The sequence below is a fragment of the Schistocerca serialis genome, chromosome 1 (genome assembly GCF_023864345.2).
Source record: "Schistocerca serialis cubense isolate TAMUIC-IGC-003099 chromosome 1, iqSchSeri2.2, whole genome shotgun sequence".
In the NCBI taxonomy this organism is placed as follows: domain Eukaryota; kingdom Metazoa; phylum Arthropoda; class Insecta; order Orthoptera; family Acrididae; genus Schistocerca; species Schistocerca serialis.
In genome coordinates this window covers 120906426-120930034 of record NC_064638.1, presented here as the reverse complement: position 1 = coordinate 120930034, position 23609 = coordinate 120906426, and the positions used below count along the sequence as shown (strand labels likewise).

General features: G+C 41.6%; 2 protein-coding genes across 8 annotated transcripts in view; one reads left to right on the top strand and one right to left on the bottom strand.

The window, feature by feature from the left end:
* The window catches only part of LOC126463726 (uncharacterized), a 56708-nt gene extending 43852 nt beyond the window's left edge, over window positions 1-12856 (top strand). For all 7 annotated transcript variants that reach the window (XM_050096183.1, XM_050096188.1, XM_050096187.1 and 4 more), the window contains 2 exons: window positions 693-736; window positions 10223-12856. In XM_050096183.1, the coding sequence (XP_049952140.1) occupies window positions 693-736; window positions 10223-12652 (2474 nt within the window). In that variant the 3' untranslated portion in view covers window positions 12653-12856. The remainder of the gene's footprint in view (window positions 1-692; window positions 737-10222) is intronic.
* Window positions 2311-23609, bottom strand: part of LOC126463802 (dual specificity protein phosphatase 23-like) — a 115569-nt gene continuing 94270 nt past the window's right edge. Inside the window, exon 3 of the mRNA XM_050096189.1 lies at window positions 2311-2624. Within this exon, the coding sequence (XP_049952146.1) occupies window positions 2585-2624 (40 nt within the window). The 3' untranslated portion in view covers window positions 2311-2584. The remainder of the gene's footprint in view (window positions 2625-23609) is intronic.

Here is a 23609-nt window from a genome sequence, read left to right as displayed (position 1 = left end):
CCTCATCCACCCATAAGAAAACCTCCGGATTTTGAGTCTGGGCATCATGGTTCTGACCTTCATCACAGATGCATCAAGGGGTAGGGGGGGGGGGAGGGAGTGATGGCCTTCCCCCTGTGTGACATGTCCACATTTACCTCTGTTGCAGAGGCATCATTGGGTAAGGGGAGGTGCAATGACCTTCCCATGGTGTGGCACGTCCAAGTTGACATCGATCGCAGTGGTGTTGAGAGGGGTAAGAGGAAGTGCGAAAGCCTTGCTGTGGTGTGACATTTGTGGGAGCATTTAGCAAAATTGTGGTGCCAGTGTGGCATCATTAACCCACCTCAAGTGTCACAGGCAAACTATCCTCCAAAAATTGCTACTGCCACATTGCCATTCACTGAGCTTCTGTACCATTACAGAGGAAGGTGGCAGGCACCATCGAGCTAAGTTTCAGATTTCAGTTACAATGGGAGAAAATGACGTGTTTCAAATAAGTGACCCTTTAATTAGATTCTGTAGTGTATAAAATTATGATTAAACCATTACTCGCATCTGTAGTTCATAGAATCAGGCTTAACAAGTCTTGCTGATTGTGTGTTGAATTCGGTAGCTACAACAAAAAATACCTGAGCATAAATTTCTTTAAATTGTATTTATTTTCGGAAAACTGAGACAGTTTCTTGAAATTTTCTTCTTTCTTCCTGCAGTTCCTGTAGAGAAGCACGATCCTGCTATAGATGTGCCTGAAAAGGTAAGAACACCATCATCATAAGTAGTTTGTATCAAAAGCTATTACAATTAGGCTTTATATTCTTAATTGTATCAAAAGGAAAATTCACTTGAAAAAACTATACAACTATTAGCCAGAATTGCTGGCCAGTTATTACCTTCAAGAGAGGAAATACCAGTTCTGCTGATAGGCACAGCAGTGTTTTTATTATATCTTTACTCTTTTATCAGAGATGTGTATTAAAAATACAGAGGTATTTGTTTGAAAACAGTATGACTTTAAATGAGCTCATATTGGTATAAGATGAAATTTGTAGTATTATATTTTGTATGTCCATTAAATAACCCACATTTCATCTTGGAATAAAAACTGCCACCTAAATTTTGCTTTGCAGTAGTATGGAGGTAATTCTCAAGATTGACAATGTGAGATATTGGGAAAGAATGGATTGAAATCGTGAATTGAAACACTGAGAACAATAAGGACCTAGAGCACACCATTGTCAGATCTATATGAAGTGAATGTAGAGAAATTGGTAAGAGAGCTTTTCTTGGATGTTCATGTGTACGATATGGCCCTACACCACAGATAAAACTGGCTCATCAGATCAATAGATGTCAGGAGCATGCATACATGCTACAATATCAAAATCACCAATGATGTGCTTTAGGCTCGAATGGTTCTCTGGGTCTCAGTTAAATTTTATGTGCTGTCCCTGGGTTACTTCAGATGATGGTTACTTTAAAACTTTCGACTGTTGGACATGTAAACCTTGCTGTTTCTTAGAATGCCAGTAATTTTTATTACTGTTTTAGAAACAATATGGCCATTACAACAGAACAAAAAAAGGATAGAGCCCTTCAATATATGTGATTGTGTATATAAAAGCAGAAATTGTACCCTGTCAAATGGCAGGATCAGCTGTCTACCAGCACTTTTACATCCCGTGACGTTGACAGGATTGGCAGTACAAGTGTTGAAGAAGAAGAAGAAGAAGAAGAAGAAGAAGAAGAAGAACTAATTTTGTACCCCATCTTTCTTTCGGGTCTAGAAGTCTGCCTGGGTTGATCACAAGGTCAGCAGAGTGATTGAACTCCGTATTGTTGCAAAGTGTGACATAATGACATTGAAGTATACAGTGACCCAATGTTTAAAAACTTGTGGAACCCTAAGCAGTCTGATCACAAACTTTTGTAGATTGTACAAACTCCAAAACCTCCTATTAGAAAAGTGAAGAGAGTAAAAGTTATAGAGATTGAAACTAAGTGAACATACCCAAAAGTAGCAACCAGCACTTTTATCAGCGTTTGTTCATCCCTCTCACTTCTTGTAAATGGATTTTGAGGAAACGTTGCTCTTTGTTTGTGTCTCAATCTCCCTTACCTTTTTCTTATGGTCTTTCAGTGGGATTTATAGCAGAGGTGGTTCTCAGCCTGTCTCAAATATTTGTTCTTTAACCTTACCAAATAATGTTCTTTTGACCACCAGCTGTAAAAGTTGTCTGTATCCAAACGTAATGAAGCCTTCACTGATCAACTCACTAACCCAGTTCCACACACGGTCACGAGGGCATAACTCAAATAATGACTCCAAAGTCATTTTCGTAAAAACATAAATTTATTTAGAAAAAATATATTACAGAGTGCAGGAACAATGATAATATTAATGTTTTCTTCCCGACATCTCTTTCCTGGTACTGTCTTCCATATTTCAGGAGAAAACTTTCATTCAGTAATTACTTTCAAAACTGACCCAAGGTGAAAGTCTGAAGTTTTTAATCTGACCGGAGATTCATTTGCTTTCGTAATTGAAAATAGCTGCTCATGTCGATAAGTACTTCCAAACATGGGAATAGTTTCACATGCTCAGCTACGATGACAGGCTCAGGATGGTGATCCGTCTGGAAAACCTGGAATTTTCAGAGAATTACGTTTTACCTTGGAAAATTGAGGATTTAATTTTATTGAGCTTCATAAATTACAAATTTTAAAATACTTAATATTTGAAAGCATGTTAATTATTTGAACATTAGTCCATATAAATTATTGATGTTTAAAAATGTGGCCCAAAGAGGGAAGCTGATCCTATCCTTCTCCAAGACCTGTTTCTTTCAATCCTTCATGATTATTCTATAAGGACGGATAAGTGAACAAGATGATTGGTAACAGTTTTGCACATTCAAGGGGACATGAGAAGCACTCCCTGCCAAGTGCCACCGGTGTATACACTACAGAGTTGGTTGCCGTATCTCTGGCTTTGCAGTACATCAAATCCCAGGCAACGATGGACTTTCTAATCTGTAGCAATTCTGTGAGTTGCTTAAAAGGCATAACCCCGTGTTATCCCAAAAATCTTATGGTCGCCAACATCCAGGACCTACTGGTTGACCTCTACAGCTCTGGAAAGACAGTGACCTTCATCTGGACACCAAACCACATAGGCATTCCAGGAATTCCAATCATCTTGCTAAAGGTCCGACTACAGGAGATCAACTTGATTTCAGGATACCAGACCTAGACATAAGATTACAAATTCAACACAATATTTTGAGACTCTGGGAATTAGAATGGCAGGCTTCTACGGCCCAAAACAAGTTGAGAGCGATTAAAGGGTCCATTGGGCTGTGGCATACATCTTTCGAGGCCTCTCAGAAAGATGCCGTTCTGTTGCGCTGACTATGCATTAGCCACTCGAGACTCACCCACGAGTTCCTTCTGCTTCGGGAGGAGCCTACTCACTGCAGCTGCAGCAGTCTATTGATGATAATGCGTGCTGTTGTTGAATGTGCCCTGCTGGCCAATCTGAAGCATTCTGTTTGCCTACCTTACTATCTCAGATGCTTGCAGATGACGAGACAGCCATTGCCGAAGTTTTGCGTTTCCTGAGGGAGAGCGGATTTATGCTCCAAAAGTAGATTCTCAGAAATTTCTCCGTCAAATTAAGGTCTGTGTTTGATACTAGTAGACTTCTCTTGGCCAGGAATGCCCTTTTTGCCAGTGCTAGTCTGCTTTTTATGTCCTCCTTGATCTCCATCCATCCATCGTGGATTATGTTCCTACTTAGGTAGCAGAATTTCAACACTTTATCTGCTTCATGATCACCTGTTCCGATGTTGTTTCTCACTGTTCTCATTTCTGCTACTTCTCATTACTTGCATCTTTCTTCAATATACTCTCAATCCATATTTTGTACTCATTAGACTGTTCTTTACTTTCACTGAGGTTAGCAATGTCATCAGTGAATCTTATGACGATATCCTTTCACTTTGAATTTTAATTCCCCTCTTGAACCTTTCTTTTATTTCCATCATTGCTTATTCGATGTATAGATTGAACGGTAGGAGCGAAAGACTACATCCCTGTCTTACACCCTTTTTAATCAGAACACTTTGTACTTAGTCTCCCTCTCTTGAATCTTGTACATATTGTATATTACTTATCCTGCCCTATAGCTTACCCCTATTTTTCTCAGAATTTCAAACATTTTGCGCCATTTTACATTGTAAAGTGCTTATTCCATGTCTACTGATTTTTCTTTAGATTTGTCTGCATGTTCCTTGACTCTATAACCTCGAGTTCAGACTATTTGCGAATCATCCAAAATTAGGTAGACCAGCTGGGATACAATTCGAAGCTCTTTGCAACAACTGCCTCCTTGTCTGTGTACAAATAGTTGCGCCCCCCCCCCCCCCCCCCACACACACACACACACACACACACACACCACGCCATTCCTTTGCACCCTTCCTCTGTGCTATATACCCAGTCCTACGATTTGGATAGACCTCTTTTGTAGCCCTAAGGAAAATGCTAATCCATGCATTTGACTAAGTCCATTCCAATCGGTACTCGAAACTACCCAATGTGGCAAGTATCTACACAAATGGGTCAAAAGTCAGTGACAGGGTTGGTTATCCTTTCCTGCTCACAAAGGCACCCAAGAAGTGTTCTCTGCAGAGGGCGTGCAGTATATACACCGCAGAATTGGTTGTCATATCACAGGCTCTGCAGCACATTAAAACTCCCACTGCAAAGGACTTACTGGTTTGTAGTGACTCCATGAGCTGCTTACAAGGCATTTCTCAGTACTACCACAAAAACATTTTGGTTACCAACATCCCAGACCTATTAGTTGACCTCCACTGCTCTGGAACGACTGTCTGAATTCATGTGGACACTAAGCCATGTGGGCACTCCACAAAATGAGTTCACTGACAAAAGAAGTAACCACAAGAGACAAAACTTGAACTCGGAGTACAGGGCACAGACCTACATTCACAACTGTTGACATCAAATTTTCAGAATCTAGGATATAGAACAGCAGGCTGCCACATCCCTCAACAAGCTGAGAACACCAAGGCATGGATACTTCCCTCCAGGTGCCATGGAAGGATGCCATCATACCATTCTACCTGTGTATTGGCCACACCAGACTTAACTGTTAGCTGCTGCTGTTTCCTCTTCTTCTTCTTCTTCTTCTTCTTCTTCTTCTTCTCTGACTAATTTCTGCCCTGTAGTGTCATGTTTTTAAACTTTTTATGTATGTCTAACAGTTTCAGCTGATTGTCTCAGGACCATGCAGTTCTCATTTTTTCACCCCATTTCTGTGATTACCTTTCTTGGTGTATAGATTTGAGTTTTTAGCTGCCTTGGTGATATCTTGCTTTTAATCATCTGACTTGAGCTATTGTCATGCAAATTGACAACCGTCACAAACTCTGGAGCTGTCAGTTCTCCTTTCCTTGTTCCACACATCACCTTATGTGAATTTCCAGTGCAATGAGGGACTGGTAACAAAGATTTTTTGTCCCTTTAAATTCATAATGATCATCACCAAACTGTGTAACACTGTGTCTTCCAGAATCCAGTAATAAGATATTTGATATATTTACTAGTGCCTGAAGCAGCTACTTTATTTGCAGATGTTTCCATTATGCTGATAAGTTATGAGTATCATTGTTAAAACTGAGGTACTAAGTGTCATAAGTTTTCCTCAAGGTGTCTTGTCTCCAATCACCAACCCTTACCCTACATTTGGAACTGGTACTGGCTACGTTTAGCTAGTACTAAATCTGCTAAATCCATACTTTAGCTGCTGCAGGTGAAATTGGCAGGTATTTGTTATAACTAAGGATGTGGTGGGTGAACTCTACAGTGGCAAGAGGCAATGGGTGGTTGTCACAATTATGACCAATGGTGGGATAAAGGAGCAGTGTTGGCAACAGCTCCACCAAGGCACTGACCACACCAGTGGCAGCAGTTCACAGTGCAGATGAGCGACAGCCTTGCTGTCCAGGACATAGTTCGCCAAGGCACCGATGTCCCAACATGGGGGAGATGACTTTCATCTAAAATGCCTACACATTCAAGTGGAACCAAGCAGCTTTGGTAGTTGCTTGCGCAGGCAAAATGAGTGAGCAGCTGCACTGTCCCAGGCTCGAACTGTAAGCCTACTGTAGGTAGGAGGCCCGCAGTGTCTGATGGTTGGCCTGCAGGAGGCCCACTGGTCACAAGGCACTACGTTGCCCGCATGGGCTTTGCACAGTTGGCAGGCCTGCTGCAAGTAGTAGTACATCTACATCCACATCTACATCCATACTCCGCAAGCTACCTGGAAAGAAGGATTGTTGGTATGCTTCTGTGTGGGCTCTAATCTCTCTGATTTTATCCTCATGGTCTCTTCGCGAGATATACGTAGGAGGGAGCAATATACTGCTTGACTCTTCAGTGAAGGTATGTTCTCGAAACTTTAACAAAAGCCCATACCGAGCTACTGAGCATCTCTCCTGCAGAGTCTTCCACTGGAGTTTATCTGTCATCTCCATAACGCTTTCGCGATTCCTAAATGATCCTGTAACGAAGCGCGCTGCTCTCCATTGGATCTTCTCTATCTTTTCTATCAACCCTATCTGGTACGGATCCCACACTGCTGAGCACTATTCAAGCAGTGGGCGAACAAGCGTATTGTAACCTACTTCCTTTGTCTTCGGATTGCATTTCCTTAGGATTCTTCCAATGAATCTGTCTGGCATCTGCTTTACCGACGATCAACTTTATATGATCATTCCATTTTAAATCACTCCTAATGCGTACTCCCAGATAATTTATGGAATTAACTGCTTCCAGTTGATGACCTGCTATTTTGTAGCTAAATGATAAGGGATCTATCTTTCTATGTATTCGCAGCACATTACACTTGTCTACATTGAGATTCAATTGCCATTCCCTGCACCATGCGTCAATTTGCTGCAGATCCTCCTGCATTTCAGTACAATTTTCCATTGTTACAACCTCTCGATACACCACAGCATCATCTGCAAAAAGCCTCAGTGAACTTCCGATGTCATCCACCAGGTCATTTATGTATATTGTGGATAGCAACGGTCCTATGACACTCCCCTGCGGCACAACTGAAATCGCTCTTACTTTGGAAGATTTCTCTCCATTGAGAATGACATGCTGCGTTCTGTTATCTAGGATTTCCTCAATCCAATCACACAATTGGTCTGATAGTCCATATGCTCTTACTTTGTTCATTAAAGGACTGTGGGGAACTATATCGAACACCTTGCTGAAATCAAGAAACACGGCATCTACCTGTGAACCCGTGTCTATGGCCCTCTGAGTCTCGTGGACGAATAGCGCGAGCTGGGTTTCACACGACCGTATTTTTCGAAACCCATGCTGATTCCTACAGAGTGGATTTCTAGTCTCCAGAAATGTCATTATACTCTAACATAATACGTGTTCCAAAATTCTACAATTGATTGACATTAGAGATATAGGTCTATAGTTCTGCACATCTGTTAGACGTCCCTTCTTGAAAACCGGGATGACCTGTGCCCTTTTCCAATCCTTTGGAATGCTACGCTCTTCTAGAGACCTACGGTACACCGCTGCAAGAAGGGGGGCAAGTTCCTTCGCGTACTCTGTGTAAATGGTTAGTAGAGCCTGGCGGTGGCAGCTTGCAGACTTGATCGACCCATAGGTTGTTGTAGCTTTCCTTTTAGATGGTAGCTGCCAGTCTGCATACATATATTGAAAAATTATATATATATATATATATATATATATATATAGAGGGAAACATTCCACGTAGGAAATATATATCTAAAAACAAAGATGATGTGACTTACCAAATGAAAGTGCTGGCAGGTCGACAGACACACAAACATACACACAAAATTCAAGCTTTTGCAACAAACTGTTGCCTCATCAGGAAAGAGGGAAGGAGAGGGAAAGACGGAAGGAAGTGGGTTTTAAGGGTGAGGGTAAAGAGTCATTCCAATCCCGGGAGCGGAAAGACTTACCTTAGGGGGAAAAAAGGACAGGTATACACTTGCGCACAGTGTGTGTGTGTGTGTGTGTGTGTGTGTGTGTGTGTGTGTGTGTGTGCGCGAGTGTATACCTGTCCTTTTTTCCCCCTAAGGTAAGTCTTTCCGCTCCCGGGATTGGAATGACTCCTTACCCTCACCCTTAAAACCCACTTCCTTCCGTCTTTCCCTCTCCTTCCCTCTTTCCTGATGAGGCAACAGTTTGTTGCGAAAGCCTGAATTTTGTGTGTGTATGTTTGTGTGTCTGTCGACCTGCCAGCACTTTCATTTGGTAAGTCACATCATCTTTGTTTTTAGATATATTTTTCCTACGTGGAATGTTTCCCTCTATTATAACCATATATATATATATGTTGTTGTGCCAAAGTGTTGATTTCTGTCACATAACTCAAAACAGTACACTGGCTTGGTCATTTGGTAATCAGGGCACCGATGCTAAGAGGCCTTGCCTTCTACTGTGCTTGACCATATTACGCCTCTGGTCTGAGGTAACTTCGGTTCTGTGGCACTGGTTGTTACTGCATCAACAGGTTAGACCTGTTGTAGTTGCATATTGAGATTTATTGTCATAATGGAAGGAGTACAGGTAACAACTCAGTGCGCTATACAATTGAGGTATTGAGCAGTTGTCAGGCGCATGAACAACACTGAAGATATTGATGACGTTTTGGACAATATCCTCCATCAGAACTAATGCACATGCACATGCAGCTGCACTCCCCCCTCCCGCGCGCGTTAGAAGAGTAAGAAAACGTGTAGGGGAAGCTAGGCTGACTGTAGCACAGTGGCTCTTATGGGCAAGTTGTGTGTAGCACATGAAGTGGAGGAATGGGTTAGTGGGGGGGCTTATAACAATGGAAGGAGAAGACCATGAAAAGAAAGGAGAGAGTTTTGATTAATAGATTAAAGAGGAAGACATACCAAATAGTTGTTGAGATGGGTGTGGGTGTCAAGCGTAGATAAAGGCGAGGAAAATCATAGGGAAAAATCAAAGAATCTGTTGTTAAGACCATTTCCATCTACGTAATTCACAGAAACTTGTTTTGAGGGATGGGGTGAGGAGGATCAAGCTGGCTCGGGTTGTTGAAGCAACTATTTTAGTCAAACCACATTGTGCCTGCATTGGATTCTTCAATTAGTGGTCAAACTTGCTCTTGGGCCCATGTTTGGTCTATGGAGAATGATACACATCAAATCTCTGGTATGGCCAATGGCACACTCATAGAACTGTCAATGTCAACCTTTCTGTGGACAATCTAGAAGAATCGTTCAAAGCCACCCAATATCTTTAACACCTTTGTCTGGTTCAGTTCTATTCATGAGTCCTTCCCAGTTGTTCCAAGAAGCATCTGTCAGTATCAAGCACTCCAACCATAACCAATACTATGAAGTATTTGGCAGCCAAACCTTTCACAATATTCTGTCTCTTCCGTACTCTTTGGCCACCCACGGATGGTGTATGTGCAGTAATGAGCAATCGTGAACCAATTATCCTGAAAATCTTAAGTCAGTCACAGTTCATCATAGTTCACAAACAGCTTTCCCGCTTATACACGTGTTTCCAGAATTTTCCAACTCCTACATAAACCAGTTGCAAAGGAATGTCACCACTGAGTGGAAAATTTTAACGACATTCCCTGCCAGGGATTTGGCTATCTTTCATCATGTCCTAAAATGGGCAACATTTTTCCCAAAATTCTTCCCACTCTTCTCAAAATGGTTTCCCTCAGCCCACCTAATGAGGAAACTATGTTCCTCCATACTTACGCCAGAGCTACTCCTGGTCTGTTGCCACATTAAAGACCTTTCATATGAACTCACGCAACACATCCTGTTAAAGAACAATTCCAAGTATATCATACCCTATCATAGACACCTGGGAAAGCAGTCATTTCATGTTGAACTTTAGGCAGCACAGAACTGAGTCCATTGGTGCTTCCAGGTTACTTCCCGTACCTACTGCCTGTTCTGCCTCAACTCTTCCTTTCTTTCTGTATCTTTGTATCGTGTTCTTTCTCCTTTTTTAAAGTATACATTATTTTCTAGCCTTCATTAATCATAGTAATTTTACTGGCTAGTATCCTCCATTGTTTTAATAGCAGTTGTTTTATAGTTGGGGACACCAGCTATGAAAAAAATGTGAATATTTCTAATACCAATATTTTCTGTTACAGGATACATCAGGTGATGCTGCGTTACAGAATAAGACGGTGGCTCCAAGTGATTCAGATGATAAAAAGAAAAATGAAACGCTACTTGTAGACAGAGTACCTGAGAAAAAGACTGATGCTGAGCAGGATAAGAAAAATTATCACTGCAAAATCTGCAACTTTGAAAGTAAACATAAGTCAGTGTTCCTCTTCCATTTGCAGAGACATATTCAAAGTAGTTATAGGTGTGATTTCTGCAATGCATTACTGCCCAAAGGATTTAAAATACTGGATAGCAAGAATGCAGAAACAAGCAATGGAGAAATAGCTAATAAAAATGAGGTCATTCCACACACTGAAGCACCAGAAGTTCAAGCTACAAAAGAAGTGAAGGATTATGTGGAAACAATGATTGAAGAATTACATACCACAGGCATCGTTACCACAATGAAACCAGTTACCCCAGAAAAATTTAAATCCTCTTCGGAAATACAGATTGATAATGTACATAATAAAGAAACTGTTGTGGCGAGTACCCTAAGTGAAACTAAAGATACAAGTGCTATTTATGAACAGCAGAGTGGGACTAGTGTTGAGCAAGGGACACTTAATATCCTTCTGACTTTCCCAAATGAAAGAAGACAAAGTATATCAGTTCATCACGACGTCCCAATAGAAAATAATTTCAGTAACGATGTAGTGGCAAGGCAGCTGAGAGATATATTTGGAAACTTTAATGATGAGCCAATGGATGTAGAAGACAAAACTGATATGTCTGAGGAAAAGAATGTAGGAAGTTTGAATACAGCTTTTGTGAAAACTTTAGCTGATGTTCCATTGCTGGAAAATAGTCCATTAATGGTTGTCAGTAATAATGAAAGTCATAAACAAGAACAGAATGAAGCAGGTTTAAAGAAATTGACTACAGAAAATCCAGATTCTGAAATATGTGCAGAGGAGATGGATGTTGAGCCTGAAACTAGTTCCTGTAATGAAGACACAGAAGAAAAATATCAAAAACAGTTGGCTTTACTGGATGAAATGGGTTTGATAATGTTACCCAAAAGGATTCGGCCATCTGCATCCAAGCAGAGTGCTGAAACCGTTGTGAAAGGAAGTGACGATATGGTAGATGATAGTAGAGACCGACATTGGGGTGACCCGTGTCACGCAGAAAACACTGTAGAGCCAAGTCAAGAACATGAGGATCAAAGCACTCAAGAAAATGAATTAAAAGTCTTGAAGGAGCAGTCTCAATGGCTGCCAGAATCTCTTAATCCTGTAGAAACAATTTCAACCACTACAGCAAGTGTTACAGTGCTAATGGAAAATGATGCACAACTGCAGCCTGTTCAGACAACTGAAAATGGAAATGAGTGGTTGAAATCAAATGTCACACTTGTAAATGAGAATCCCCTTTGGCTCCATCAAGCTGACAATACATCCACTACCACCGATGGTAGTAGTGAAATGGCAGTGTGGACAAATACTGCTAGTCACTCTGATCCACCAGAAACACTTACAGTGGCAGAGACAGAAAGAAATTGGCTGCTACCAGAAAATCAGATTTCTGAACCAGTTTGTATCAATGTAAAGGAAACTGAAATGGAAGGTGTCGATACTATTAGAGACACACATGTTTGGGACCCAGCACAGAATGGTAACACAGACAGTGGTGGTGACATTTCCAGGAAAAGCGATGAGTTGGGTGGTAATATGAACAGTGATAGTCCTGCCAGCAACAACGGAGAAGGTGTTACCAGCACAACTACTATACCTGAAAGTGAAGTTACCAACAGTAATATGTTACTCATTGAAGTAGAAAATGAAAAAAGGGCAGAGAATTCGCTCAGTAACAAGCAATGTGTCAAGGTTGATAAGGAAGACTTAAAGGACAATGTAAAAAGTTTACATTCAGATCCAGCTGAGCAAAATACTGTTGAAGAGCCTTCTTCCCCTATGCAAGATGTTGTTGACGAAGTGATTACACATAGTGTGGAAACAGTGATTGTAGGCAGCACTCATCCGACTGAACTGAGTGCACAGGAACATCTAAGTACGGTGTTTGTAACTGACAATGTACATCTTGAGACAGCTACATCAGGACAAGCTGTTAGCCCCAATAAACAGGAATATACTGATGATACTGCCTCAGCCGACAGTTGTGACGTGAAACAATTTGACTTTCGAACATCAGAGACAGACCTGTGTAATGAAGGAGGAAACAGTGTTGAGACTGAAGAAGTCATGTCCAGTATTAGTATCAAGGAAGATGATGATCATTCCTCACAGGTAAAAGAGTTGGAGGACACAGGCAGTATCAGTAGTGTAGTGCCACAGTCTGAACTTAAAGTGTATAGTGACAAAAGTGATATCATCATGACATTGGTTGAAGGACAGAGTGATGTTAATGAAAGTAGTACTGAATCTAATTTTGAGAGTGTAAAAAGATAGAACTGCAATGTTAGAAAGTATCCATTGTTAATGTACAAAGAATTTTTGTGTCAAAAACATATTTTACAAATGAATTGTATTCATTGTTATATTAAGTATCTGCCACTGGCTATATTTGTTTATATGTGTATATAATCTGTAAATAATGAGTGTTGAAATTAAAAGCATAAAATTTTCACAAGAATAAAATTAATTTGTATACTGTTTCTGCATTTTAATATATAGAGAAATTTTTGAGGTTTTTGATATTTTACTTGCATCTTGTTACAAAAAGCATGTGCCTGTGTGCGTGCGTGCTAAATGTTAGAGAATCGAAATCAAATGTTTTGGTGCATTCAGTAGTTCTTTTACTGTGTCCCTGAAGAACATTTATATTTTGTAAAGCAGTAGACAGTGGTTAAATACAATTGTGAAGAGTAAGCATTTTCCCTACTTAACTAATAGCAGTACCATTTCATTATATTATATGAACTGAAATCCAGTTGGATTCATTTTTTGTTTATTTAGTGTACGCCATTGTACATCACATACAAATAGTCTACAATACACACATTAAGTATGCACATAAAACATGTGGGTCACATAAATAAAGATATAAAACCAAAAAATATATGGGAACACAACTGCAGCTGGATATCCATATTGATGGTATATTCTACTATCTTTCCAGCAGCATGGAGTGGTCACAAGTGAAGTCTGTCAGTGGGCGATCTTCAAATATTATGTTTGACGGTTTGCGTAGCAGCTCCACAGTCACACTTGGGAGAAATTTGTATTCTGCAAGAGTTATCTGTTTTAAAATAAAACAATTACAATATGGACAAACCACATTTTATTACGTACACATTAAAGGTACTCTTCAGCTACTTTTTTACATAATCGCCACTGAAATTGAGGCACTTATCATACTGTGGTAAAAGTTTTTCAGTATCGTCTCTGTAAAAATTTGCCACGTGTGATTGCAGCCACTGGATTATACCAGCGTGCAGTTCAGTATCAAAGCATTGTGTGGTAAGCTGTATCTTCGTTGCTGCGAAGAAGGGGTAATCGCTCAGTGCCAAATCCAGGCAGTATGGTGAATGATCAGACACTCCCATCCAAAACCCCACAGGAGCTCTTGCATATAATTGACCATCTGTGGATGTGCATTGTCCTGAAAAACAACGTTTACAAAAAGTTTTCCCCCAACACACATTTGTATTGCCCCTTAATTTCAGTGTTTGACAAATTTCACTTGGCTTGCTGTTTTTTGCCAACAAAAATTTAAACACAGAATGCACCTCACAAGTTGAAGGATTTTCTATTGCAGTGTATGCATTTTAACACACCACAGAAAGTGAAGTAGCAGAGACACAGATCACATGCTATCACCGCTGGAAGCATACTAAATGTAGGAAAGTAATAGGACCAAGATGGTGGCTGTAGCCCTGCCCACTGCCACGATAGCCAAAAACTTCTGTTACTTTCTGGATGGCCCTCGTATTTAGGGTTGGCCAGGTTTTGTGAGGCTTGTCAAATCGATGTGGTGTGGTGGTGAGGCAAGGCTTATTATGAAAAGTAGGTGGTATGCGTTAGGTTCACTCCACTTCCCAGCAATCCACGATGAATCTATTTTCATCCAGAACTGTAGCACTCGTGAAGGGTGGATATCTAGAGCACATCCAGTTCTCTCTCTGTCAGGGATGTCTTGATGGATTTGTACAGGAGGGTTATTCTTGAACTTTTTGAGTTCTGTAGGAATGATTTCTCTCATCACAGGCAGAGAAGAGCTATATTGCTTTGTGCGGTAAGTAAATAGGTTGGGGTCACCTGTATTGTGCTTGTAAGGTGCATAGTTCGATTTAGTTGAAAATAGATGCAACTAGTATGAGTTCTGTTAAGTCACACTGGCACTCAGTATTCCACAACCAGATAGACTAGGCCAAATGCAGAAGTCCGCGGCGTGGTGCTTGAGGATCTCCATGAAGTGTTGGCACGATTCTGCAAACATGTTGTTAGTTCTAATTTTGGCAAATGTGTTTGACAGATGATTCTTGAATATCAGTGAACTATCTAGAGTGACTTCTAGATATTTTGCATTTCGTTTGTGAGACAGTAGTTTGATTTGTGAGAGAAAACTGAGTTCTCCATTGGCTAACTTGCTGTCGAGATGGGATGTAGAGAATTCTGTCTTTGTGGCCTTGGTTGTAATCTCCAACAGCAACAGTGTTTCCCAATAACTTTTAAGCCCTTTGTCAAGTTATCCTCAGTGGCCTCTATATCTTTAAAACTTACTGCCAGCGCCCAGTTGTCGGCATCTCCAAACTTCTGTGAGGATGTTTCAGGCATATTAGCTACATGAAGGGTGAATAACAGGGGAGGTAGAACAGATCCCTGTGGAAAGCCAATGTTTAGCTTCTGTTGCGTGCTTACCTGTTACCCATCAGCACTTGGAAGTTTTTATTAGAAAGAATGGAAATGACCATGAGTTTTAATATCATGCCCCGTCTCCAGACAGTGTCGTATGCTGCTGTAAGATCAATAAACACAGCTGATGTTTTCAGTTGTTTTTGGTAGCCTGCATCTATGAACATAATTAATAAGAGAAAAAAACTTGATCCTAGCAATTTCAATTAGAGCAAAATCTGATACAGAATAATCATTCCAAAAGTTTGTGAATCGTACAGAGTAGTGCAGTTAATCTATAGCTTTGCAGGGAGTCATTTGTTGTTTCTGGTTTTAAGATAGTGATGATGCTTGTTTGCTCGAGTTGATGGGCTACATTGCCTGTCTGCAAAATACCTGTGAAAAATATGGGAGCACTTTCATGTATTGTTACTGAAATGTATGAGGATTTTGTATGGATACCATTGAAACCAGGGGCTTTTCCTAATTAGCTGTTAGTTCATTCCATAGTTACAGATGTTAGCATTTTGTACAACCGAAACTGAAGTATTAACATGAAAATGAATATTTACATAGACTTGAAAAAGAGCAATATAGAGCGACAGTTTGATGATGCAAGCTGTGTTGATTTGCCCCTAAATGAAGGAGCAGGAAGTGTTACAGACACAATAAAACCTTTACGTTTCCTGGAATTGCCCTGTTCTGAGGGTCTTCAGATCTTTCTTAGCCTTAACTGAATGCTCTCGATCTGGTTGAGCTCTTGAGTTTGCCACAAAATGATTAGCAACTTGATTTGTTATACAGTGTCTCATACAAATCCAGTGGGCTACCAACTCCTAACATTCTCAGTAAGGACCAAGCCTACTAGGCTTTCTGAAATCCAAGCCTCCAATGGTCTCACCCAACTTTTTGCATCATGCTGTTTCAGTGTTTTCAAGTGGTCTCTGCTTTCCTGGAATTCTTCATGCAACTTCTTGCATTTGACAATCCAGCTGGAGATGTATTTCTTCTGATAGGCTCTGGAATGACATTTTTGACTATACTGATAATTGCCTCAGTTGGTGGTATCTGTCCTGTGCATTTGTATAAGTTGACACAGAATGCCTCCGTCAGCTTTTTAAAAATTTCATGTGGCAGCCAGCAAATCAAAGCCAGATATTTTGCCCCTTGAGATAGGTTTTCTTCAGATTCAGCCCTTGTCTCTTGTATGGCAACCAGATTGATATCATTATTATTTGAAATTTTTTGTAGGATTTGACATTTAACTGATCGTATTCCTTCTGTATCAAAGTGACAAACACAGAGAGGATCCAAGCTTCCTAGTCAGATGGTCCTTAAAAAATCTGTTTGTTGGAATCATGTTGTGATATGTGATGTAAGTGACAGGACACATCGATGATTGTCTGGTGCCTGTTGTGCTAGTTCATTTAGCATTATTCAGGATGTGTGTGAAGTATTCTACTATGGTCATGAAGTAGTATTAATCATTTTACTATTTGCAGCTGAAAATAATTTAGCATTGATGTTACATCAGTTTTAACAAGTGCTAATGATCCTGTTATGTAGGCTGTGATATAGAATGTTCTCCTATGTAATCAACAATAAAGACTGAGTGACTTTGACACCCTATTAGAGTTCAAGTGTTATGATTTAATTCTAATAGTATAACCACATAACTAAATCCTGATTTTTGTGAACAGAGAAGGCTGATTACTTATTCTGTGCCACAAAAAGAAAAGAACAGACTGAGCAGTTAGAAATATTTCATGTTATAAATATATATTTCTTTTAAACAGCCAGCTGCCAGGTATTTACTGTTTATCTACAGGAATTAACATACTTTTGGATTTGGTTAAGTTTGTACAAGGGTAACAGTATGATGGAAAGGATAGACTGCAACTCACAGTAAAGATGACACGTTGAGTTGCAGACAGGCACAATGAAAAGACTGTTGTTGCTCACTTACCTTCCAGCAGAGTCTTCTTCAGGAAAGAAAAGAAAAGAAAAAACACGTACGCTCACACAAGCAAATGCACCTTATGCATGCATGAATGCTCCCTCTGGCCGCTGCTGCCAGAATGCTATGGTGTCATCTTGAGCAGAAGCAGCAAGTTTGAGTGGGCAGGAGAAGGGATTGCAGGGTATGTGTGATGGGGAGAGGAGTAAGTGCTGCCTGACAGAGCATCCAGGGACTAGATGGTGTCCAGAAAAGGCTGTGTACCATGACGTCAGGTGGCTGTGGTGGGAGGTGGAAAGGAGAGCAGCAAAAAGGGGAAACATTGGCAGAGAGTAGAGCACAAGGAGGCAGGGGGACATGAAATGGGAGGTGGTGTTAGGACAGAGGGGATGAAAACTGTTGCACAGAGGGTGTGTGGACAGTAGATTACCTTAGGTGAAGGCTGGTAAGATTTTGTGATCGGAGAATGTGGTGTAAGGATAACTCCTATCTGCTCAGTTCAGAGAAGTTGGTGGTAAACGGGGATCCAGATGGCCTCAGTTGTGAAGCAACCATTTAAATTGAGCATTATGTTTCGCCATGGTATGGTCCACTTTGCTCTTGGTTGTAATTTGGGAGTGGAATTCATATTGGTCAGACAGGCAAGGGGATGGGATCGGGAGTGGTGTAGGGATGGACTATAGTGTTGTGGAGGTTGGGTAGGTGATGGAACATCTCTTGGGGGGGGGGGGGTTGTAGGTAGAACGTCTTCCATTTTAGGGCATGATAGTAGATGGTCTAAGACCAGGTGAAGGATGATGTGCAGTTTTTCCAGTCCAGAGTGGTACTGATAACAAATGATGTGCTCCTTTGTAAGCTGGTTCTTGGAAATGGTAGGAGGATTGAAGGTGTATGGCGGTATGGCATGGGAAATCTGTTGCGGACAAGGTATGGGGAATAGTATCTGTCTGTGAATGCCTTTGTGAGACCTTCTGCATACAGGGCAATGGAGTTCTTGTCACTGCAAATATGCTATGCTCAAGTGGCCAGGCTCTATGGGAGGGATTATCTGGTGTGGGAGGTATGGCAGCTGTTGAAATGTAGTTACTGTTTGTGGTTGGTGAGTTTAATGTGGGAAGAGGAGTGGATGGAGTCCTCAGAGAAGAGCTGCTCAACATCCAGGATGGTGGCACGCAAGGCCCATGTGAAGCAGATGGGAGAGAAGGTGTTGAGGTTTCGAAGAAATGAGGATAGAAAGTCCTGGCCCTAAATCCAGACCATGAAGGTATTGTCAGTGAACCAGACCAGACTAAGGTTTGGAATATTTGGAAGCTATTAAGGTTTCCTCTAGATGACCCATAAACAGGTTGGCATGAGAGGGGAGCCTCTGGGTGCCAATGGCTGTGCCACAGATTTGGTTGTATACATTCCCTTCAAAGGAGAAGTAGTTGTGTGTTAACATAATGTTAGTAAGCTGTATGAGGAATGAGGTTTGAAGTCAAGAGGGAGGTAGGGAAAGGTAATGTTAAACAGCGACAAGACTATGGGATGTTGGGTGCAATAGCCAGCTAGAGTGGGGTGTCCAGAATTGGGTTTTGTTGATTCTGGGGAGCAAGGTGAGTGTGTCATAGGAGTGAGGATCAAAGTGGATTTATGGGAGTGTTTCTGGGAAAGGCTTTAAGCAATAATCGAATCAATTGCTCTCCAGCACCTGGAAGAGCGTCTCAGACACCACTGTCCAACCTGTATCCTCCCCAAAGTGTTCCTCCTCATCAAGCCCTTGTAGCACCCAGAGACTGCCTAGCTGCCACTTCAACTTGATACATCCCCCCGAAACTCCTTGCCAACACACAACTAAATCCAGAGCCAAAACAATCCCACAACACTGTTAACCTTTCCACCAAAATCCTCAGCCCCAAAAGAAGTGCCAGGCCTATCAGAAGGTATCACCTTCAGCTGTACACCCAAATTTAAACATTTTGGACTTGTCAAAGACCTACTCCCTTTTCATGATCCGTAAATTTGCCACCAATCCCTCCAACCAAAGCCAGCTAATCCCAGCCTTGAACCCTTACTCTCCCAGTTCATATCACCATCGAGCCACGATGATCCCCTCATCCACCTAACTATCCCTCGTCATCTTCCAGGATCTTTACCTCCAACTTGGCCTCACCATATTTCCCAAGAACCTTCTTAAGGACACCAACCTTAGACAGAAGAAAGGACAGCCACACACAGATCCTTACCTAATCATATGACCTGCAGACAAAGGTTCCAACATTGTCATTATGAACTGCAGTGATTACCTGGTGGGAAGGCCTCTGCCAATTGTCTGACTCCTCCACGTATAAACTCTACCTGACTAATCCCATCCCATAAGCCCAACACAATCTCCAATCCCCGTTCAAAAGTTTAGGCCCATCCCAGAACCTCTTCCCTGAATCCATTTCCCTCTGCAACCTTGTGACACCCTGCGCACGCATCATCTACATGCTCCCCAAATCCACAAATGCAACAATACTGACACCTCACTGTAGCTGGTTAGTGACCCTATTGAAAGAATTTTGGCCCTCGTTGTCAAACACCTCCAACCAGTTGCCCAAAATGTAGCCTCCCATGTCAAAGATACCAATCATTTTCTTCACGGTCTCTCCGCGATCACCACACCTTTACTCCCTGGATTGCTACTTGTCATTGTTCACACCAACATCCCTTATGCCCCTAGTCTTGTCGCTATTGAACACTACCTCTCCCAACATCCTTCAGACTCAAAGTCCACAACCTTATTCCTCACACACCTTACTAACCATCTTAAGACTCAACTACTACCTCTTTGAAGGGAAGGTATACAACCAACTCTATGGCACAGCCATGGGTACCCACATGGCACTCTCCTATTCTAACCTGTTTATAGATCATGTAGAGGAAATCTTCATAACTTCACAAAACTCCAAACCCCTAGCTGGTAGTGTTCATTGACAATATTTCCATGATCTGGACTCCATTATCGTCATTCCTTCAAAACATCAATACCTTCTCTTCCATCTGCTTCACATGGACCCTGCGAGTCACGATCCTGGACGTTGATATCCTCCTTTCTGATGACTCCATTCACACCTCTCTCCACATTAAATCCCAAACCTGTATTTTCACCACTGCCATCCTTCATTAGGGCTTTGATTATCAATCACCACCACCTAAAATGGGACATCCTACCTACTATCCTTCTCACATCTCCTAAATTGGTGTTCTGACACCCACCAGCCTCCACTGCATCCTAGTCCATACCTACACTATTGCCAAACCCTACCCCTTGTCACGGGGTCATACCCTGTGGAAGATCCAGGTGCAAGACCTGCCCAATACTTCGTACTCCAGTCCTATCCCACTCTTACCCTAACCCCATCAGAAACCAGGCCACCTGTGAAAGTTGCCATGTCATATATCAGCTCTGCTGCAGTCATTGCACAGGTTGTTACATTGGCATGACTGCCAGCTAGCTATCTACCAGGATGGATGGATGGCAAATGCCAAACTATGGTCAAGAGCAAAGTGGATTTCCCCCCACCCCTCTGTGACACAAAATGCAGTAAACATAATATGCTTGATTTCAATGGGTGCTTCACAACCCAGGCCATCTGGATCTTCCCCTCGACCACCAGTTTCTCTGAGCGGCACAGATGGAAGCTATCCTTACAACAATTCTCCGCTCCCAAAATCATCTTAGCCTGACCCTAAGGTAACCTTCTGTCCTCACACCCTCCAGCCAACAGTTTCCAGCTCCTCTTTCCTATCACCTCCACCAGTTTCACATCCTCTCAAACTCCTTGTGCTCCACTGTCTACTAATACCACCAGTCCTTTCCCCCTCTCTGCTGCTCTCCTCCTCCACTCCCCCCTACCACCTCCCCCCCCCCCCCCCCCCCAGCCCCTCCCGACACTGCAACAGTCAGCCTTGTCTAGTCCCTTCACACTCCGTCCAGCAGTGCTGACTCCTGTCTCTCCTCCTCCTCCCCCCGCCCCCCGACCTGGATCCTGTTACCCTCCTTCCCCACCTACTCAATATTACTTCCCCACCCAATGGGACACCATTGCATTCTGCCTGCAGCAACCAGACAGAGTGGTCATGTATGTGTGAGGTGTGCTTTGGGGATACACAAGGTATGCCATACACCTTAATAGGAGGAACAAGATATATGTGCAGTGGGAACTGAAGGGACAGGGGAATGCAAATGCAAAAATTACAGGTGTCAAAAGCAATTTTTTTAAGGCTAAATCTCATTCAAATGGACTGCTTTAAAAGATGTCAAGATATATGAAGTGTCACACAACAAACATGTTTGAATAAGTTTGCTATAAAGAGTCAGAATATTAGACAGTCAAAAAACAAAATTAATATAGTTTTCATCTGTTTACATGACCTAGACAGATAAAAACTATATTAATTTTGTTTTTTGACTGTCTAATATTCTGACTCTTTATAGCAAACTTATTCAAACATGTTTGTTGTGTGACACTTCATATATCTTGACATCTTTTAAAGCAGTCCATTTGAATGAGATATAGCCTTAAAAAAAAATTGCTTTTGACACCTGTTTACATGACCTAGCCCCCCTCCCATGAACCATGGACCTTGCCGTTGGTGGGGAGGCTTGCATGCCTCAGCGATACAGATAGCCATACCGTAGGTACAACCACAACGGAGGGGTATCTGCTGAGAGGCCAGACAAACGTGTGGTTCCTGAGGAGGGGCAGCAGCCTTTTCAGTAGTTGCAAGGGCAACAGTCTGGTTGATTGACTGATCTGGCCTTGTAACAATAACCAAAACGGCCTTGCTGTGCTGGTACTGCGAATGGCTGAAAGCAAGGGGAAACTACGGCCGTAATTTTTCCCGAGGGCATGCAGCTTTACTGTATGATTAAATGATGATGGCGTCCTCTTGGGTAAAATATTCCGGAGGTAAAATAGTCCCCTATTCGGATCTCCGGGCGAGGACTACTCAAGAGGACGTCGTTATCAGGAGAAAAAAAAACTGGCATTCTACGGATCGGAGCGTGGAATGCCAGATCCCTTAATCGGGCAGGTAGGTTAGAAAATTTAAAAAGGGAAATGGATAGGTTAAAGTTAGATATAGTGGGAATTAGTGAAGTTCGGCGGCAGGAGGAACAAGACTTCTGGTCAGGTGACTACAGGGTTATAAACACAAAGTCAAATAGGGGTAATGCAGGAGTTGGTTTAATAATGAATAGGAAAATAGGAATGCGGGTAAGCTACTACAAACAGCATAGTGAACGCATTACTGTGGCCAAGATAGATACGAAGCCCACACCTACTACAGTAGTACAAGTTTATATGCCAACTAGCTCTGCAGATGACGAAGAAATTGAAGAAATGTATGATGAAATAAAAGAAATTATTCAGGTAGTGAAGGGAGACGAAAATTTAATAGTCATGGGTGACTGGAATTCGAGTGTAGGAAAAGGGAAAGAAGGAAACATAGTAGGTGAATATGGATTGGGGCTAAGAAATGAAAGAGGAAGTCGTCTGGTAGAATTTTGCACAGAGCATAACTTAATCATAGCTAACACTTGGTTTAAGAATCATGATAGAAGGCTGTATACATGGAAGAACCCTGGAGATACTACAAGGTATCAGATAGATTATATAATGGTAAGACAGAGATTTAGGAACCAGGTTCTAAATTGTAAGACATTTCCAGGGGCAGATGTGGACTCTGACCACAATCTATTGGTTATGACCTGTAGATTAAAACTGAAGAAACTGCAAAAAGGTGGGAATTTAAGCAGATGGGACCTGGATAAACTGAAAGAACCAGAGGTTGTACAGAGTTTCAGGGAGAGCATAAGGGAACAATTGACAGGAATGGGGGAAAGAAATACAGCAGAAGAAGAATGGGTAGCATTGAGGGATGAAGTAGTGAAGGCAGCAGAGGACCAAGTAGGTAAAAAGACGAGGGCTAGTAGAAATTCTTGGGTAACAGAAGAAATATTGAATTTAATTGATGAAAGGAGAAAATATAAAAATGCAGTAAATGAAGCAGGCAAAAAGGAATACAAACGTCTGAAAAATGAGATCGACAGGAAGTGCAAAATGGCTAAGCAGGGATGGCTAGAGGACAAATGTAAGGATGTAGAGGCTTATCTCACTATGGGTAAGATAGATACTGCCTACAGGAAAATTAAAGAGACTTTTGGAGATAAGAGAACCACTTGTATGAACATCAAGAGCTCAGATGGAAACCCAGTTCTGGGCAAGGAAGGGAAAGCAGAAAGGTGGAAGGAGTATATAGAGGGTCTATACAAGGGTGATGTACTTGAGGACAATATTATGGGAATGGAAGAGTATGTAGATGAAGATGAAATGGGAGATACGATACTGCGTGAAGAGTTTGACAGAGCACTGAAAGACCTGAGTCGAAACAAGGCCCCCGGAGTAGACAACATTCCATTGGAACTACTGACGGCCTTGGGAGAGCCAGTCCTGACAAAACTCTACCATCTGGTGAGCAAGATGTATGAAACAGGAGAAATATCCTCAGACTTCAAGAAGAATATAATAATTCCAATCCCAAAGAAAGCATGTGTTGACAGATGTGAAAATTACCGAACAATCAGTT